We start from the raw sequence: 19,360 nt of genomic DNA, 5'->3' as shown, positions 1-19,360 counted from the left end.
GAATTCGTTGGCGTGTTTAACGGCTACTTTGCCAACGAAAAAAGTTCTTTTCTCACAATTGATTGCCAAACCATTGTTTGACAAGAGAAATAGGCCTAACTGAAATCATTATAAGAAAAACGAAAGAATAATCAGAAACCAATGAACAACGAAAACGAGAAGATTAGGTAAAGCACCCAGTGTGATGCACATTTACCAACTTACAGTAGATGTTCGAAATGTCTTCCCTCAGTCTCAATGCATTTCTGCACACGGACACTGAAATCATTCTGTGCTGCAATAACTTCTGCCTCACTAATCTGCCTGCATGCACCAACTATGCGCTCGATCATGTTGTCCCTCGTTGTAGGGCGATTTTTGTAAACGATTTCTTTCAGTCGTCCCCAGAGGTAATAATCTAAACATGTTAAGTCTGGTGGCCTAGGAGGCCAGGGCACAGGCTACCTCTACCTACCCAGCGACCACGAAACATTGCATTCACCTGATTCCTCGCTGTCAGCTCAAAATGTGCTGGGCAGCCATCTTGTTGTAGCAATATGTGTGTTCTGATGTGTAAAGGGTCATCTTCGAGAAGACTGGGTAATTGTTCTTGAAGAAATGTGCGGTACACAACACCCGTAAGCCTCGGCAGAAAAAAATGAGGTCCAATTGTTCGTCCGCCGATGATTCCACACCACACATTCACAGACCATCTACGTTGATGATCAACCTCTTGAATCCACCGTGGGTTTTCGGCGGCCAAGTAATGCATGTTGCGCCGATTTACCTGACCATCACTTTTAAATGTAGCCTCGTTAGACCACATCATTTCGTCAAAGAATCGAACATTTGCATTCACTTGAGCTTGAGACCACATGCAAAAGTCTAGCCTGCTTTGAAAATGAGTTCCGTGTAGCTCTTGATGCAAGAACACGTGGTACGGAGCAGCAGCAGAACTATTTCGTTGGCACTCACCCAACACCATGAGCATATGAAATGCTTCTTCGTTCATGAAAGGCATTATTAGTTCACATTCAACAATTTGCCTCTGCGAATTAAGTACAGGAATGCACACTACCCGCGAGGAATGCACTGCAGAACGTCCTGAGGTACCACAGAATGCCTTCGACGATGCAACCACTTGTAACAGACAACGGTGAATGAGACCAAGATTGGAGGGGCGTATTCGCGTTATTAGTGGAAGCACACTGGAACCGACTGCTATTCAGGAGAGCTCGTCACACCTCGACCCGTGGTACTTTTAAATTGTCTTTGTTATACCGGGCAGTGGGAACAGCATACGTGCAGTCAAATGGAACTGGACGCACCGGCAATTGGCGTACTTTGTAATTTGTCGACTGGGCCAGCATGCTGTGTTGTGTACTGCAACCTACCCAACATGTGGGCATATGCTTATTCCTACTCTTACACAATGAACTTGAAGTTCTACTCACTGCATTTTGTACACTCACAGAGGCTTGTACTAATACGAAACCGCAAACCTCTCACCCGGACGTTCAGTACACTGACGTTACATGTGACAGTTGGCATGGTCTGACAATGGTAGCGAACCAGTAACCATTTATAAACCTTGTCACGAATCAACAGCTGTTCCGCTGGCATTCTTTGTACAGGATCTCATGTACTCTGGCCAGTGTTTGTGTTTTGCTATTTACGAACGTAATTCCTCACTTTGGAACACCAACTTCAGGGATCGGAATTGTTTTGTTCGCCATTTTGAAACCGATCAGTGGATTACAAAATCATGTTCTCATCCTTTTCACGTTTTCTGTGACATTTAAAACGAGGTATTACTCGACCCCCTCCCTTGCCATTTGTATTTTTCGAGTTCTTCCAAAACTTTAGACCCACTTTTTTGGGTCACGCAGTTTCATCCTTCTTTAGTCCCGCAGTCATCATGTGGCATAATTGTATATGCATTCGTGTTTAGTGATTGTGATTTAATATGCTATAGAATTGTTCTTTAATTCTCTTCGTGCAAAGCAAAGACACGTAAGTAAATCTGTAAATTGCTTTTAAGTCCACATACGATAGGAAATTTAAGTGATTATAAAACTGCGTTTAACTTTGAAAACAATGTTGTTTCTTTTCTACCCAGCAAGCCCTGATGAGTAATATAGAGTCTCATGTTCCCGACACAAGGAGCAGCGGACTAACTTTGTGAGTCGTGTCCAACTGGAGCACGTTGCATAGTATGCACATTGGGTAATTCAAGGAGTTGTAATTGCCTCCCCTTATGTAATAATAATAACAGTAATCATTATTATTGTTGTTGTTTTATCATTCGTGATATAGATTTTTGTATCTCATCTACATACACCAGAAGCCCAGCATTGCAATGAAGGGATCTCGGGTTCGATACCAGATGAAGGCACATTGTACATTGGTTCGGATCCCACATTAAACTGTAGGCTCAGTCCTGATTAGCCTATATTTGCATAAAGTGGACATTAAACAACAATTCAATCAATCAAGCAACCTGACTACCAGGTTTTTCAGATTTGACAAGTATGTAGTATTTGATTAAGAGTGGTGCAGTGTGTGAATTTGAAGCTTATCCTCATGCAAGAGCCGAGTAAATTGTTTCGTCAATAGTTCGTTAATTATGTCACTCATTTTCGTTCACTACACGACGCACCACAGATCATTCAAAACATATATACGTAATTCACTCACTCAATACACTTAAGAAAATCCACGCAGTAAAAAACCTAATTTTCTTAAACTTCCTTCAAAGCGATTTCCACTCGAAAAATGCCCTTTGTCATCTCCGGCCAGTCACTCTACCCAAACCAGTCATAAACAAAGCAGCAGAGGGGTTGAAAATATTGTAAATCGTGGTTGGTTGAAGGTCAGCGGCCTGTGATTTCTTCATGTGTTCGATGGGACAGTGTTGTTTTGGCCTAGAGGAGAAATTCCATATCACATGCCAGCCACTCTTTTCCCGTTCCTGTAATAGTAGTTTCGTTTTAAAATTTCCCTTACCTGGGAAAAGCCAATGCTGGTTAGTGAATTGGTATCGCTGTAAGGTTTTTCCTCCGTTATAAAATGAAGACTTTCCTCTCCACGCTTGGGTTTGGATGTTACTACAAATACGTCACCGATCGCCTGCATGCGCTGGTCAGGGAAGAATTTAACCGATGAAGCCTGGTGGTAGCTTTAAAGGAAAGGAGCCCATCCCCATGTACTATCGTTTTTTTCCCGCGGTCGTTATTTGAGAGTGGAGCCTCAGTCACATTTGCTAGTTGATTATTTCCTATATTTAATCTGGGCTTCGGAGGTAGCCTAGCTAGCCTAGAATATACGCGCCTGTGATTTAACCAACAACTCGTGTAGAGTAACTTATGAGCTCCAGCGTAGTCAAATTGTTAGTGCCTTTGGTGCAAGCGGTGCCTGGCTCGATTTCCAGTGAGAGCCCCTAGCACCGTGAGGACAGTTGGGGAGCTACTTTACAACAATAGTACAGGTCTCTAAAGCATGTAGAGAGATTATTTCCGTAACATCTCTTCTGTCTGTTGTGTATTTGCAGGTTGAGAGCGAGTCTTAACTCCGTAATCGTCCATTCATCCAGCGAGCTGCTGACGTCATCTCAACCCAGCACTTTTAGCTGAGGTGCTAGATCAAGTTCTAGGCTGTTGGTAGGCTCGCTGGACAGACTCGCAAACTCAGCTGGAGATATTCCGAAAATAATTTGACTCTACTTATCAAGCATCAGTCAACGAAAAGAGCTCTTGCCAGACCTTGGTTGGGTCTCCCTTATTGCACAACACTATAGCAACTTTGCGTTCTGACTATTATTTATGCTAAGAGAGCTAAACTTAGCTAGCCTAACCTAACAACTTAGGCATTTACCCTAACAATAAAAGCATTCCCCACTGAAGTCACAACGTAAGGGGAGATCCGACTTGGTCGTGAGAAGGCTATTCCGCCGTGGAGTTTAGAGTAGCTTATTCACTTTCATGTCACAACCGGATGAATTATATAGCTACAGTGAAACCTGTCGTAAGCGGGCCATTTATTTATTGATTGATGGATTGATTGATTTGCTTTATTTTACTTCGCTTCTTGTGCCACTTTTGGCTTATTTGCGAAAATGGGGATATGAAATTGAGAAATGGACAGTTACAAACATCCATACCTAGGCCGGGATTAGAACCCGGGACCCCCGGCGTCGTAGCGCGATGTGTTAACCACTCCGCCACGGGGGCCGGCGGGGAACCTTTATTAAACGGAAATATTTTAATACATAGCATATTAAAGCTCGTGACTTTGGATCTGAAAAACCTGTTAAATTCTCTGGTATAAACCGAAACTGTCTAAAGCGAAAACAGAAATCAAAATAAATTTATGTGGAAAATTTCCCATGTTTCGGAATGCATTGTTCAGGAAAAGAAGTTCTCTGTTTTCTTCCCAGTTTTCGTGCTAATGACTTGTCAATCATCTTTGATTCAGCTGCATTAAGCAGTCAGCCGCATCTGTGTTGAAATTCAATTGTTTTCTCCATGAGGATATTTTTACTGAGGTAAGGGTTTAAGCATATATTTTATGTATACCTTAGTCTGGTAGTTGTGGTCAAGGCTCCAAACACAAGAGTTGATTGATTGGTTGTGTTAATTTTACATCGCGTTTCTTCCACTTTTAGGTAATCGAAAAGAAGAGGGCGAGTGATGATAGGAAAAATAAAAAATGGAAAAATAACATTATAACTTGAGTTTAATTGCAGTGTGAATAAATGCTGAAGATGAAGGAGTACAGTATGTATTTAATTTCATCTCAATTTTTATAAATTAATAACCCGTTACGTAACAGCCCTTGAGGCTACCAATCGACTGTCGGCCTGACTCCCACATGCCTCAGCACCGATGGGCGGGCGGTCATCCAACCAGTTAGGGGATGACGTGTGGTCAGCACAACGAACCATCAGTCGTTGTTGTAGGTTTTCTATGATCGGGTTACGCTACTCATTCATAACTCTCCTCACTAAGCTGGGTGGCCACCAGTCCCAAACACAGGCAGAAATCTCATAAGAAAAGTTGCTACGCAGACTCGGCCCGACACGCGTCACGCAGCCCGAGCCCAAAGCCTGACGCCTACCGCATGGCCACGGGTCAGGACATTAGAATTACACCTGCATTAAACGGACACTTCACCTTAGCGGAAAAGTGCCCTGGTCTATTTCGATTCCGTTTAAGGCAAGTTTCAATGAATTAGCATTTTTTTCATTTTCCACAATACTAATTTTCGACTTTTCCATACTTACTATCATATAAAAATTCGATACATTGCCCAGGGGTGGTACAAACATTATAAAATCCTAGATGCTGCCCACTCAGCACTATTCTCATTGTTGCGTTATAATTAAAATGCATTACTCACTTGGCCGCCCCTGTGGCGGAGTGGTTAGCACATCGCGCTACGACGCCAGGGGTCCCGGGTTCAAATCCTGGCCTTGGCATGGATGTTTATGCGTGTCCATTCATCAATTTCATCATATTGTCACTCATTCCCACCTTCACAAATTAGATAAAAGTGGCACAAGAAGCGAAGTAAAATAAATAAAGCTGTGTCAAATAAGCATTACTCACTTCACTCTCTATTGTTTCAGAGACCTTGTGCCTGAATAAGGAAGAAAACGAAAGAGAAAGGCTTTGGAAGCTCCTGGAGTGTCCAGGAGCATCCACAATCAACGCTGCTTATTTAAAACTTTCCAATGCCCCGCAGAAGGTTGTTCTGAAACTGTGGATGGGCATGAAATGTTTCACGACGATCTTAGCAACACGCACAATGAGCCTTGCACGTACTCGTTGCTTCACAATAGTTGGGAATTTCCAGGTCACATTCTACACAATACCAAATACCTGCTGGATGGGAATTCTGGAACAGTTATTATATACCAGGAAAAACAGCTTGGTCCATACATGTTTATTTGTTGGTGTCAAATTGCTAAGCTAACACAAAAAAGGAGTTATGAATATGAACTCGTTTTTTAAGATAAATTTCCACAAAAAACTACATTTTGTGGGCAAGTGCATCCTCTATCTGTTACAGTCGAAGAGGTCAAGACTGCAGCAAAATTTCCTAGTTGTTGGTGAAAATTCGCAAGTGAAGTTAATAATTAGCATTGGAGAAAAGGACAACTGATATATCACTGAAATGTATCTAGAAACAAAGGAATAATAAATTACAGTATCATCCCGTCCAGTGCCTTTTAAATACACATACCAATAACACCGACAACTTCCAATATCTGTTATAATTTAACACCAATATATTCATATAATTAAATTGCTTTACGAATTAAGTTCCATTACATACTGTATCGATGTTTGACACGTTCTTCTGGTCAAACCAACATGATTTAACTCAAACACCAAATAAAATTAAAACAAACAGCATTCACTTGATGCCTTTCAGGGAATAGGTAATATCTTCGTCGTTACTTGTTCAAATAAAATCAAAGTCTACTTTACACTAACAACAAGAAGTGCATTTTACTTCTTAGCAAGATAAAAAATACCTATATGCATAATTCCATTGCAATTTCAAAGAAATAACAGCATTTTACAATTATTCTTTATTTTATTTAAACTTTCTCTAGAAGCTTCAATTCACCAAGGATGGTTTACTTGTTTACACCAGGTGTCTACTTCTCTGATGCATTTTAATTATGCTTAGTCAAGTGTGTGTAGACTTCCTGATGTATTGAGGTTACAGAGTTTCATCAGGTAGGTCAACTAGCTGAGAAGCCTGGAGAAAGCACATTTTCATTTTACACTTCACTACAGATTTGATCATCTATTGTAAGTCTAGACAGGTATTTATCCTAATCCTTACCGTGCACATTCAGGTTCGAAAGTTATAATATCCAACGAGTGACTATTTGCCATTTCTAGTTGTTTGTAAGGTATTCTATTTCAGTTGTGCCTATTGCTGCCAAGCATTCAACTTGTCGTCATGACAAGTGCTCTCATCATTAATGAGGATGAATGATGATTAGCTACATCACCCATAACTCTATTGGGAGTGGCAGGTTCGATCCCATCAGAGATCAGTCACTATCCTGTGATTATCAGTGATAAGTCTAGGTATTGAATAAACACATACATCAAGTTAACGAAATTTAAAAATAACAACACCCCGTGCCCAACCGCCCCGCTACGTTTCCAATTGAGTGCTGTGCTGTTACCCGCGACCATTCCAGGTGCGAAATCCGATGTCCACTTCGATGCGCTAACTTTGCGAATCCCTTGAATAATCCTAGCTGATTGTTTCGTTCGCCCTTTTTTACTAATTTCACACAAATATGGGAATCTTATGATTTCTATTCTAGGTTGTTCTCTAAAATACACTCCTCACAAAAAGGTTGGAATATTGTTACATTAGGCGATAGGTTTTGATTGATTGGTGTTTTAAGTCTACTTCATGCACAGTAAAGCTAATCGGGACATAACGTGCAGTTTTAAATGTCAACTACTATGTGCCTCCACTGGTAATCGAACCCGGGGCCCCTTGATTACAAGGCCGCGACGATTAGGCGATAGCAGGGTGCGAAATCACTACAGATTGGTGGGGAGAAAGGATGTGTGGTAGTGTTTCTATCAGAATATTTCAGTCACAGCACATACTGAAAATATTAATATTTTTTAATTAAAGTAGAAGATATTCTTCTTAACTTGTAGAAACTCACCAGTCCTTTGTCAGCCGCCGTGCATGAGAGATGTTTTGGAAATTGCTGTTTGTCTAGCTGTAGCAGAACAAGAATATTCTTATATGTATTTTTGTGATGGTGGTTCATGATCTATATATAGGCTACCTTCTATGTGCAGACTAAATTCCATGAAAGGTGGAAAACTAAAGAAACTCTAGAAAATGTTTTGTGCTACCACTTGAAGGTATGGTGCCTTGAAAACAATGATACCATATGAATGAGAAAGTGCTGTGTATTTTTTTTTATTTTACATAAATAATTTGCACTAAAGTTTATATATTGGCATCACAGAAACCTATCTATACTTTATTTTTCAGTATGTTGGGCCAACGTTGTAACCACGGCTAAAATTACAGTTGCCTAACCGTATGTTGTTACGCTTGGCCAACTATTTTTGTACTTATGGGCCAACCTCTTGCTTACTTGGGATATTTCAAAACACAATTCCAGTTTGTGTTGAATGAGTAGTCCATTCAGTCCTGGGCCAGCAACCAATACTCTTATAAAACCCTTCTAAAAGCCAATCCTTCACTGGACTTGCCATTTTCGGTAGTTTATGAATCATATAATGCAGAAGATATATTAGTGATTTATTTGAACTGAAATGGAGTTGAATGTACTACTCAGAAACAACAAACTCTTTGTTCTATTCCAATTATAGATTTAATACTAATTTTCAATTTCTTGTTGAGACGTGATCAAAAGTGATGATGTCTAAACTCAGGAGTGCAGATACTTCCTTTCAATAGGATCTGATGAAGACCCCAAAATTGTTATTTACGCCACTGTATATATTCAAACACTTTGTACAGTTCTATGTGGGGGGAAATGTATGTGAAAAAAGACAACACCTGTATATTCAACATTTATTCAAAACACGTAAAACGTCTTTAAATATTCACAGCTCGTCAAAGAGCAAAAGCATTTACAACATTTTCAACAGTTGATATATTAAATACTCTTCCCTTTATTTAAGTACACTTATTTTATAATATATTGATAAGCAAGCCATATACAACTTTCACATATATACATATTCATATCACAGCCACACAGGCAGAATAATTAACTGACGAGGCACTCATAGATTAAATAAGAGTGGATATATTTAATTATGGCATTTACATTTCATGTTTTCAATAGGTTTGCATTTCATATCATTTGTAGATGCTAGAAGACTAGTATCTGATTTATATGTTAGTCTGGCTTGGAGTAATATTTCTTCTTCTTTTCATTTAAGTTGCGGATTGTTATTTTAAATGTAACATTAACGTTTCATTTTCATTAAAAATTATTTACTTTTTTAAAAATAAAGCGAGTATTGGAGAAAAAATATTGTACTTGCACCAATTTTCAAAGGCACTAACCACTTCATACCCTGGAATCCCACTTAACTATTTTCCAGTTTTGGAGTTTTGAGTCTGATAACTGTGGGTTTACTCCGAAAAGATTACACAGGGTTAGTCAAAAAGACAGAGCAGATTTCAAAATGTTATTTCAAACAAACAATACACGAAAGGAACAGAATCCACACATCAATGGATACATTTAAAGGTTCAAAGTTTAATTGTAGGACAATAGGTTTAGTTGGTGTACTAACAGTGACGTTTTGTGTGCTACAATTTGCGAAGTGTGAATGCATTGTGCAAGTGCAACGTGAATTCCTCTGTAGATTAAAAAACAGTCGCCTCGTCATAAGCAAATTTACGAGTTTCATGAGAAATTCGTCAGAATGGTTGCATATGAAAAGGGAAAAGCACTGATTGGCCACGGGACGTCCGATGAAAATGTCGAGGATATCCGAGAGCCATAGAAAATCTTGGCATTCCTCATAAACAGTCTGCCTGCTACTCTTAAAAGATCTGAAACAGTTCTAGGTTTGCCTGTGTTGTGGATATGCAGCCGTACAAGTTGCAGTTATTGAAGGCCTTGCACCCTGGCCACCGTGACAGAAGGTTAGAATTTTACGTTCCACTTGCACAATGGATTCACACTTCACAAATTGTGGCACACAAAATGTCATTGTTAGTACACCAACAAAACCTATTGTCCTACAACAAAACTTTGAACCTTTAATGTATCCAATGATGTGCGGATTATGTTCCTTGTAATGCATGGTTTGTTGGAAACAATAACGTTATTTTGAAATCTGCTCCTTCTTTTTTACTAACCCGATGTGCGAAAAGTATCATATTAAGAGAAGAAACATCTGTGTATGTCATTTGTCAAACCACAGTTAGATCATAGTTGTGATTCAAATTGTAACTTGAACTTGTACAGGACGGCAAAAGTTCTATGAAAAAAGCTACATTTTATGTCTGGGTCTTCAACCAGTTATCTTTTCATAAAAACTGTAGTTCAGCGACATCATATATAAATATAAAAATCAGAAATTCTCAGAATGAATGTATTATTAATTATACTTTCAAAATTGATATATTCGCAGACAACTCTAAACAATTGTGTGAATGGTCAAACTAGAAATATTTTTTATCCATTTTTATTTAATATTTTAATATAAATTCTGTAGCGCATAAGCAATAGAAAAAGCAAGAATGACGAAGAGGACTGGAATAAATAGATCGTAATGCCATTGTAGATATACAGTGTGCATCAGAAGTGCGCAAACTGAAACGGTGAAAACATGGGGTCGCAAAGGAACCGTTTGCGAGATAATTGCAAACGTATCGTTACTCACACTTCTGGTACAACCTGTAGGCTATATGAAGAGTATTTTGCGCTTTAAATGTAACAAAACGCTTAATTAACCATGGTTTAGATTAGTTTGTATGTGGTTACATGTAATATATTAAAAGAAAACACTACAAATATTGCACACGGATTGTTTGATAGTACTGACAAGAATGTTGCAATAAGAGTGTTTACTTGGGAGTTGGGCGAGATATGTGAGACAACTGGGTTGAATTACAATCACAAAGGCACGTTGCCAAAAGAGTACCCGTCATTTAGTTCTGCATTTAGGCATCATCGTCCTCTTCCTCCCCATCTTCCCCACAATCTTCAATTTGGGAAATTAGTCCTGGGTCTATGGGGAAGGAAGGGATTTGGGGCATGTTGCCTTCTTCAACCAGAGAAGAGCACGGAGGGAGTTCTTTCAGTTCGAACTCCTTTGCACCATAAACACGAATCATGAAGTTTCGGCTGCAATCTGGATAAAATGTGGCAGGAATTATGACGTAGTTTCCAGGTTCCAGCTCGAATCTTCCCATCACCTCACGATAGTTTATGAAAACGCCTGAACTTCCTTCTTCGGGAATGCAAAGGAAATACTCCGTGCTGAGTCTCTCTTCAGGGCTTTCTGTCTGTTGAAATAAAGGAAGAATTTTAAGATTGTAATCAAGACCGTTCCTGATTGTAAGAGACCAGTAGGAAGGCCAAGACGAAGATGAAGGGACAACGTTGAGAAGGACCTAATGGAAATCGGCAAGGATGGAAAAGATTGAATCGATCTTGCCCAGGATAGGGACAGATGGAAGGCTTGGGTTGTGTTGCCATAAACTTTCGGGTTTAAGGTTACTAGAGAGTTAGTTAGTTAGTAAGAGCTTTCAGAGAGATGGCGGGGGGGGCAGAGAGAGAGAGAGAGAGCTTTTGAAGGCCAAACCCTCCACTGAAATACCTCTGAAATAACAATGTTTATAATGAAATACAAAAAGATAACATAGACTCTATATAGACACCGTCCCCAAACACATCATGTGTCCAGGGACTGAAGTATGATTTAGTAGATTACACACTACCCTGAAGACGGAGGCAGATTCAGCCTCCGAAACGTTGGTATTTTAAAATTAGTGGTTAAAAGTCCAAATCTAAGAATGAATAAATCACCACTGATCAGCTACAAAGAAGAGAAAGATAACTAGTTATAATTAGCTTTACAGTAAAAAGTAGAATTATATCAAGCATCTTATAATTAAAATAATATAAATTCACACTAATAGCTATATCTATCGTCGGAAGAAGTTTCTCTTAGTCACAAACAAGTAATGTTACTGGAAAACACACTGTATGACGCTGATTAATACATATTTTCGGTAATTGTTTGGAAACTCTACAGATCGCCTTGTCATTATCTTTGAATCCTCAAAATGATCTAGATATTTCAAAGTTGTTCATTTTTCTAATAAATGGTTTTAAAATTCCACTATAATTCAAGGCAATTAATTCTAATTTATATATAACTAAAAAGATATGTCTGTTCGACGTAAGTATGACGTAACTTTTTCTCTGACGCTACTTACTTTATACACAAAAAAGGCGATTTGAAACATGCGCAGCTCTCGTAACTTCTCACTGCGCCGATGCTCCTGCATCAAACCAACCATCACGGTGCAGAGAGGCTGGTCTTCCTCGCTCGGTGGAGCATCTGGGTCTGGATCGTCTGTTAATGGAGAAGGGGCAACTAGTCATAATAAATAACTTCTCGATATTTGTTATATTTTTTGTACAATTCCAAATGCTGTACAAAAGTTATGCTGTTAAACATACAGGGTCTCCGAGAATGAATGGTGGTGTTTGGTGAGGTTATCGTGAAATTACACAGCATACATTCAAGGTTATTTTTATTAGATTCCGCAACTCAAACAGCGGCTGACGGAATATCCGTTTTGGTCTCAATACATTGATAGACAAAATAGTTTTTAATGATCTAATGTTTTTACTCAAATTAGTAAGGCAAGTTTGGCTATGTTCTGAACTATTAGAGAAAATATACTTCTATGTAACACCTTTTACAACGAGGAACAGAACACCTTTCTACACGTCATTCTCAAGGTTAGACGTACACAAAAATTCTCCAATTTTATAGTAAGTAGTTCAGGAATCGCTTAAATGAGTTATTTCTACTGTATGATTTGGCCATTTTCGATTCATATATCGGGCTATATTCGGCCGATTTGGCAACGCTGCTGCCACGTTTGTAGTTGCGTCAGAACTTTGAAACCAGTGTTGTGTCTGACCTTGTAGTTGTCGGAGCGTCGTGTTCGTGCTAGTGAAATTAACTATTATTGGAAAGGGTACATCATGGTTCTTTCCACGCACATTTTTTGTACAACCGAATAGTGAAACATTCGCCAACAAACGGGGCCCGTTCGAGGTTGCCAGTGAAAGTGTCGCCTGAGGTGTTTCATGGAATTCGGCGAATTGCAGTCCAGGAGAATCCACCCCTCCTCCCTCCCAACGTAACATGGCCCAGAGGTTCAATGTGGCGCAGTCAGTGCCGGATCTACAACCCGCAAAATCCCGCAGTGCGGGGGGGGGGGGGGGCGGAGACAAGTAAGCTTTTAAGGGGGCCCTCAGCCATTGACATAGTAGAGGATTCATATATGCGCATATAGAAATAAACGTAGTTACTCAGAGGTACAGAAACGAATACAATATATACAGGCAAAGGTAAATGTAAAGTTCCCTGTGCATGTAGCACCGTGCCATGAAGGCACATTTAGGATATGTGGGGGCAGGGCCCCACATATTTTCGATGCCGGACATCTTGGAGGTGATTTGATCAGCATCTCGCTCCGGCCGCATTTACAACACCCCTCCCAAAGGTTACCATTTGATTTGATGCTGGGTGGACCATGGATCAGCTTTTTGCTGGGACAAAGCCGGAAAAATTCCGGTCTTAGATCAAATGCGACTACAAGTTCACGAGAAATGCTGTGGTGAAGGTTTCTTCAACCTATCTTTAATCAGAAAAGAGTTTTGACTGCATGATTGTAACAAATGTATCATTCTACAGGTGTGAGAAAATAGTATCATCCTATATATCACATCACCAACGGTGCCGAAACCGGGAGGGAGGGGCAGAGGGGCCCGGTCCGATCCAATTATCGTTTGACCTTCCCTATAAGGGGCCCAACGTATATCTTCCAACATATTACATAACTTTTTCACACAAATGGGTGCGTCAGCACTTAGGCAATTTTGCACTTATCACGTTATACGGGGTCCAGCCCCTTACCATTATTAAAATACCGTAATTGCAGTGTCGTGTTACTAAAATATTAAAATATTCTGACTTTTGTTAAAAGCTGAGGCTGTAAAGAGGCACTCGGCACCCACAAGGACAAAAAAACGACAACTCACACAGAATTATACTGGCCATAGTGCCAGTTGCCAGAGCCTCGCTCGTCTGAAAAATGCAGTCCAGGGTGTACTCCGTGGAAGTGAGGTTGACTTTTGGGCGCCTACGTGGAAGGTACTTCTTACACCCCTCTTCATGCTCTTGAATGAGCCAGTCCATTGCAAAATAGACTCCTTTGTTTCCCTTCGGAAATGTCAAAAATTGCTCGCACAGATGAAAATTTTATCTTGAGCCTTCCTTTTTAATGTAAATATGCGTGAAGATATTAGCATGTAAGAATAAGTATTATAAACAGAATATGATAATAAAAAATCTCAGTCAAAAGTTACATGTAAAGTGTTATGTTGTATAATTACATAATCACAGTAGTGCAGTAATTTTTTTGTCCAGCTAATAAAGTTCGAAGTACCCTGATATATATGTTTTGTCAAAGACAGTTATTGCAATTACTATTTTTCAAAGGTCGATTCAAGTGTATTGGGTTGGTGCGAATGAAATGTCCGCTTTGACGTCTGGTGGGAAACTCGCCTCAACAACACAACACAGGGATTAACTGAGGTCACGGGTCTAACATCATAAACTCTGTATACATCCAGCAAACAGGCTGGAGCACCCAGACAGTCAGGAGGCAGTGTGTTGCTGAACAGGGTCGTCTGAAAGTGCACCATGGAGAACACACAATTGCGAGTGATTTGTCTTTACGAATTCAAAGTGGGACATTCTGCTCAGCAAGCCGCCAAAAACATTAACAGTGCATTTGGGCCAGGAATGACAAATGAACGCACCATTCGCCGCTGGTTTGTCAAATTTCGTTCCGGTGACACAGCATTGCAAAATGAGCCCCGTGGCCATCAACCAACATCATGTTCGGATGAGCTCCTAAGGAACGCCGTGGAAGCGGACCCTCGGAAAAGTGTTCGTGCCATTGCAGACGAGTTAGGCATACACCATACCACTGCCGTTCGGCGGCTCGGTGCAATCGGTAAAGTGACAAAGTTGGACTCATGGGTACCACATGATTTGACACCGGTCAACAAGACTCGCCGTCTGGAGGTGTGCAGTTCTCTGAGTGTAAGGAATAACCGGGATGGTTTCCTGCCTCGGATTGTCACTTCAGATGAAAAATGGATCTGCTATGACAATCGTAAACGATCAGAACAATTGTTGGATCGTGATCAACGTCCAGGACGGTTTCCGAAACCACCTCTCCACCCACGGAAGGTGTTGTTGCTGGTATGGTGGTCTATGGTGGGTGTGATCCATAATGTCTTTCTCAGACGAGGTAAAACCATCAATACAGATCGTTACAGTGCTGAACTCCATGAAATGCACCGCAAACTTCTCCGCAAGCATCCAGAAATGGTCCACAGACATGGTGTCCTCATGTTGCACGACAATGCTCGCTCACATGTCGCGCAAAGGACGGTGCAGGCTCTCCATGAGTTGCAATATGAAACTCTTCCTCATCCAGTATATTCTCCCTACCTCCCTCCCTACCTCTCTTCCGGCATCTCGATCACTTCCTGATAGGGAAGACCTTCGCTGATGATCGGTCGGTGCAACATGCCGTTGAGGAGTTCTTTGCGTCGCAGACTCCAGACTTCTTTCGCCATGGAATCCAATTGTTGGCTGAGCGATGGCAAAAGTGTGTGCCTGCAGACGGCGACTATTTTGATTAAACAGGTATTGTAGTTTTGATTTTTTTTTGGCCTTTGGCAATGACGCACCGGGGCCGGACATTTCATTCGCACCAACCCAATATTAGGTTCCTCCTTAAGGAAAAAAAATTGCGCCTCTTACCGCAAAAAGAAATAAATCAGTATTTATGCTTTACTTAGCTTTACCCCCCCCCCCCAATCTCTTAAGATATCGGCGCCTACGCACATGGTCCCCTTCCCATTTAAAAAAATTGAGTTGAATTCAATATGGTAAAGGTAAAGTGCTCCCCTGTGCTTAGCACCACGCCATGAAGGCGTATATGGCGGCCACTAATATGGTGGACGTCCTCTTGGAACACACCAATCTGGTTCAATCTAAGCCTAACCTGTTTCTATCATGACCAATTGTACCAAGCATAACTTCTTTACCTTTTATAGGGGGTGTTTACGGACTTTTGAATCACCCTGTAGGCCCTCGTATGTGAGTTTGTCAACATGAGATCAAGAATTACACACACAGACATTATATATGTGTAATACATATATGTATGTATATACAGGGTCTCATTTTAATGGCGCCCACGGACCACGGAAACGTATAGAGGACATCAAAACAAACAACTTTTTTCAGTAACATTTTTCTCGTTGGAGCGTCGTTTCAGCGCTACAGTTGTTCAAAAAAGCCCGTTTTGCCGCCTGAATGCTGGCAACCCAACACAACATTTGATAGCATTTGTGACGTCATATCCCGTCGTGAAGCGATGCGTTACATGGTTGCCAGGAACACACATATTCTGTGAAAAATGACATAGCTACAATCAGCCACATTATGTACCGTAAAACAAAACGAGAAAACACGTTCTGTAACCTAACAGGAAGTAAACAAACGATACGAAAAATGGTAGAAAGAAAATAGAAAGTGAGTGGAAGTGGTCATATCGAATTTTGTATCAGCTTGCATGTCAAATATTTGCAAATCTAGTTACCAAGTTGGCATCTACAATTTAGTCTATCCAGTTCGTCCTTCTGATACTAGTTGTCTGTGACACACTGCACAGATGACAAAATAGAAATGAAAGAACTCAAAATTCCAAAGGTAAGCAACACATAATATAATGTATATTCAGGGCATTATGATGCAAGTGACAAAAATGGTTGAAAATACAGGAATATAAATAGTAGTAAAACAAACTCTCCGACGACTGTGTTTATCTACGCACCGGATACACATGTAATAGTTTGCAACTGTGAACAGGGCAGTATATACATGCTACTGATTCATCATTAGATTGTTACTGTGGCTGTACGTGTTTTAGCCGTATGTTACTGTGGTTGTACGTGTTTTAGCCGTAATGTAACAACGTGAACCTCAGATACTTCCGTTATCAGCACAAAGTACCACAAGGCATCTGGACACAAACCTGTAGATATCAACCTTGCAGCGAGATTTGCAAATATAATTGACATGTAGCTGGGCGTAAACAGCCACGTGTAAGTTGTAAGTACAATAAAAGTTATTGTTGTTGGTATTTGACATGTAGGCTGAGACACGATCCGATATTGACTCTTCATTTTGAATACGTTTTTACCATTTCTCATATCGTTGGTTCACTTCCCCCCTTCCCCTGAGATGACTGCTGATCTTCTGGCTGGTAGGCTATGATGTTAGGTTTACTGGACGCGTTTCTCGCTTCGTTTTACAGCTAATAATGTGGTTGGTAGTTTGTAATTTTTCACAAAATTTGTGTGTTCCTTGCAACCCTACCGTGCGCTGTTTCGCCGCAGGAAATGACGTCACAGATACGATCAAATGTTGTGTTGGGTTGCCAGCATCCAGGCGGCAAAACGGTCTTTTTTTAACGGATGTAGCGTCGAATTGACGCACCAACGTGAAAAATGTTACTGAGAAAAGTTGTTTGTTTTGATGTCCTCTACACGAATCTGTGGTCCGTGGGCGCCATTAAAATGACACCCTGTATATATATATATATATAATGTGTGTATGTGTGTGTGTGTGTAGGTAGATAGGGGAGTCTTTGGTAATATTTTGCGGGGAGGGGAGCCAAGATTTTTAGATCTGGCACTGGGCGCAGTCCACTGTCAGCGACGTCATTCGTCGCCGTCTTGGCCTGCGGTGCTTACGTAAGGGTCGAGTTCACAACTCCTCCCGCGCCACATTGCAGATCGCAAGACCAACTGCAGCAAACTGTACGAAATACACTTGGCGTAGTCAAAATGGAAGACAGTTGTCACATTGGATGAGGTCCACATTTAACTCACGCGTAATGGTAACATTAGAGCAATTACGTACCGTGACACCTCTGGCAAGGGACGTACCGAGTTTTACAACCAGTGCCGAGAAAGTTTCGCGTAGGGAATCATGATTGTCGCCGGATACGGTTACGAGGGAAAGTTGGAGATACGTAAGGTGGGGAAATATGGCTCCAATCTATCGGACAGACATCCTTCGTTTATACGGAGTCTACAAGAACCAGGTGCGGATCCACATGGACAAAGCGTCCAGCCACACCCTTCGGTTTTATCAGGACATGGAGCAGGAAACAGGAATCCTTGTTTTTCCCTGCCATGACATTCCGGTCAAAAGCCCTGATGCCAGTCCAATGGATTTGTGCGAATTTTAACTGTTGAAACGACGTGTACATCATCACCGTTCCCGCACCCTCACTGACATATGGTTAGCCTGTAAGGAGGAATGGGAAGGATTTCCTGTGCATGTACTCCAACGTAGATTGTTGCAGTGGAAATTGCGATGTCGGGTGATAGTCCATAATGCTGGTGGTCCCATAGAACACAACCGGTGGTGGCGGCGCGGCTTTTCATAGGGTAAGTACACTTTACATATCGGTAGGATATAACCCGATCAACCTCTGTAATGTTATTAGGTGCAAAATTCTGTATAACTTTAGATTTTATTGGATTTGACTGTAAATGTAAAAACTGTATTTATAATATGTTGTTACGCCACCATAAATTTCAACATTATTTTATGTATTAACATTATTGTTAACATTTGTATGTATTTTTAACATTAACATAATAAATGGGATTTCGGTCCTGTGATGTACAAATAAATGAAATGAAATAAAATAAAATGAAACACAAATCTATGATTCAGATGCAAAGATGATTTAGACGCCTGTGTAAAAAAATCCACCACCGTCGATGGTTCTCGCAGTTCCTAGAGGCCGGAAGTGTGGAGAAAGAAAGAGAAATCATCAAATAGACTGAGGATATCAGACGAAACACTGGACAGTATTCTACACCTCGGAGTCCTCAAAAATTGCTCCCACGCGGTAGTAAACCATTGGACCTTTCTCAATCGACTGTGTGGCTCGATTCAGTTCATGTAAAATTTATTTTAGCCACGAAATCATTTGTGTGCTTACCTTAGAAGCTGTTTGACTTGCTGAACCTAATGAAACAACTTTCAAGGCATACCGTGTAACGCATCTTTCACATTAACATCACCAAACGCCACTCACTATTCTTTCTTGGAGAACCTGTGCATTCATGGCAGATCTACAGTGACTTAACAATGTATTAGTAATCAAGAATACGAGAGCCAAGCAGAGAGCGATTTAGTCGATTTTTGTGTATATATATCGTCCTGTTTTGTACCTTGTTACATTTGTATTTGGTGCAGAGTCTGAAAAAGACCTTGTTAGAAGGTTGAAACGAAACGTTACTTTTAGTTTATGTTTAATAATAAAATAAATGTCTGCCTTGGTCAGCATATTCAGTTTTTCGATTTAGCCTGTATAAACAAGCAGAGGAAACGTTACTTCTAACAGGACTTCTCTTGAACTAGTGATACAATTTTGGGATTACTGAGTGGTGCATGAAATGTCCCAGTTTCTACGATTTTTATAGTCA

General features: G+C 40.5%; 1 protein-coding gene across 3 annotated transcripts in view; it reads right to left on the bottom strand.

Annotated features, from left to right (window-relative positions):
• Positions 1-8,566: 8,566 nt before the first annotated feature.
• LOC145989857 (calpain-A-like) overlaps positions 8,567-19,360 on the bottom strand; it is a 165,073-nt gene continuing 154,279 nt past the window's right edge. For all 3 annotated transcript variants that reach the window (XM_083125314.1, XM_083125315.1, XM_083125316.1), the window contains 2 exons: positions 11,968-12,107; positions 8,567-11,031 (listed from right to left, as the gene is read on the bottom strand). In XM_083125314.1, coding sequence (XP_082981440.1) covers positions 10,687-11,031; positions 11,968-12,107 — 485 coding nt within the window. In that variant the 3' untranslated portion in view covers positions 8,567-10,686. The remainder of the gene's footprint in view (positions 11,032-11,967; positions 12,108-19,360) is intronic.

Source organism: Lepisma saccharinum, chromosome 7 (assembly GCF_977018435.1).
Source record: "Lepisma saccharinum chromosome 7, izLepSacc3.1, whole genome shotgun sequence".
NCBI classification, from domain to species: domain Eukaryota; kingdom Metazoa; phylum Arthropoda; class Insecta; order Zygentoma; family Lepismatidae; genus Lepisma; species Lepisma saccharinum.
Note: the sequence above shows the minus strand (reverse complement) of the source record. Positions and strands in the feature narration are given on the sequence as shown.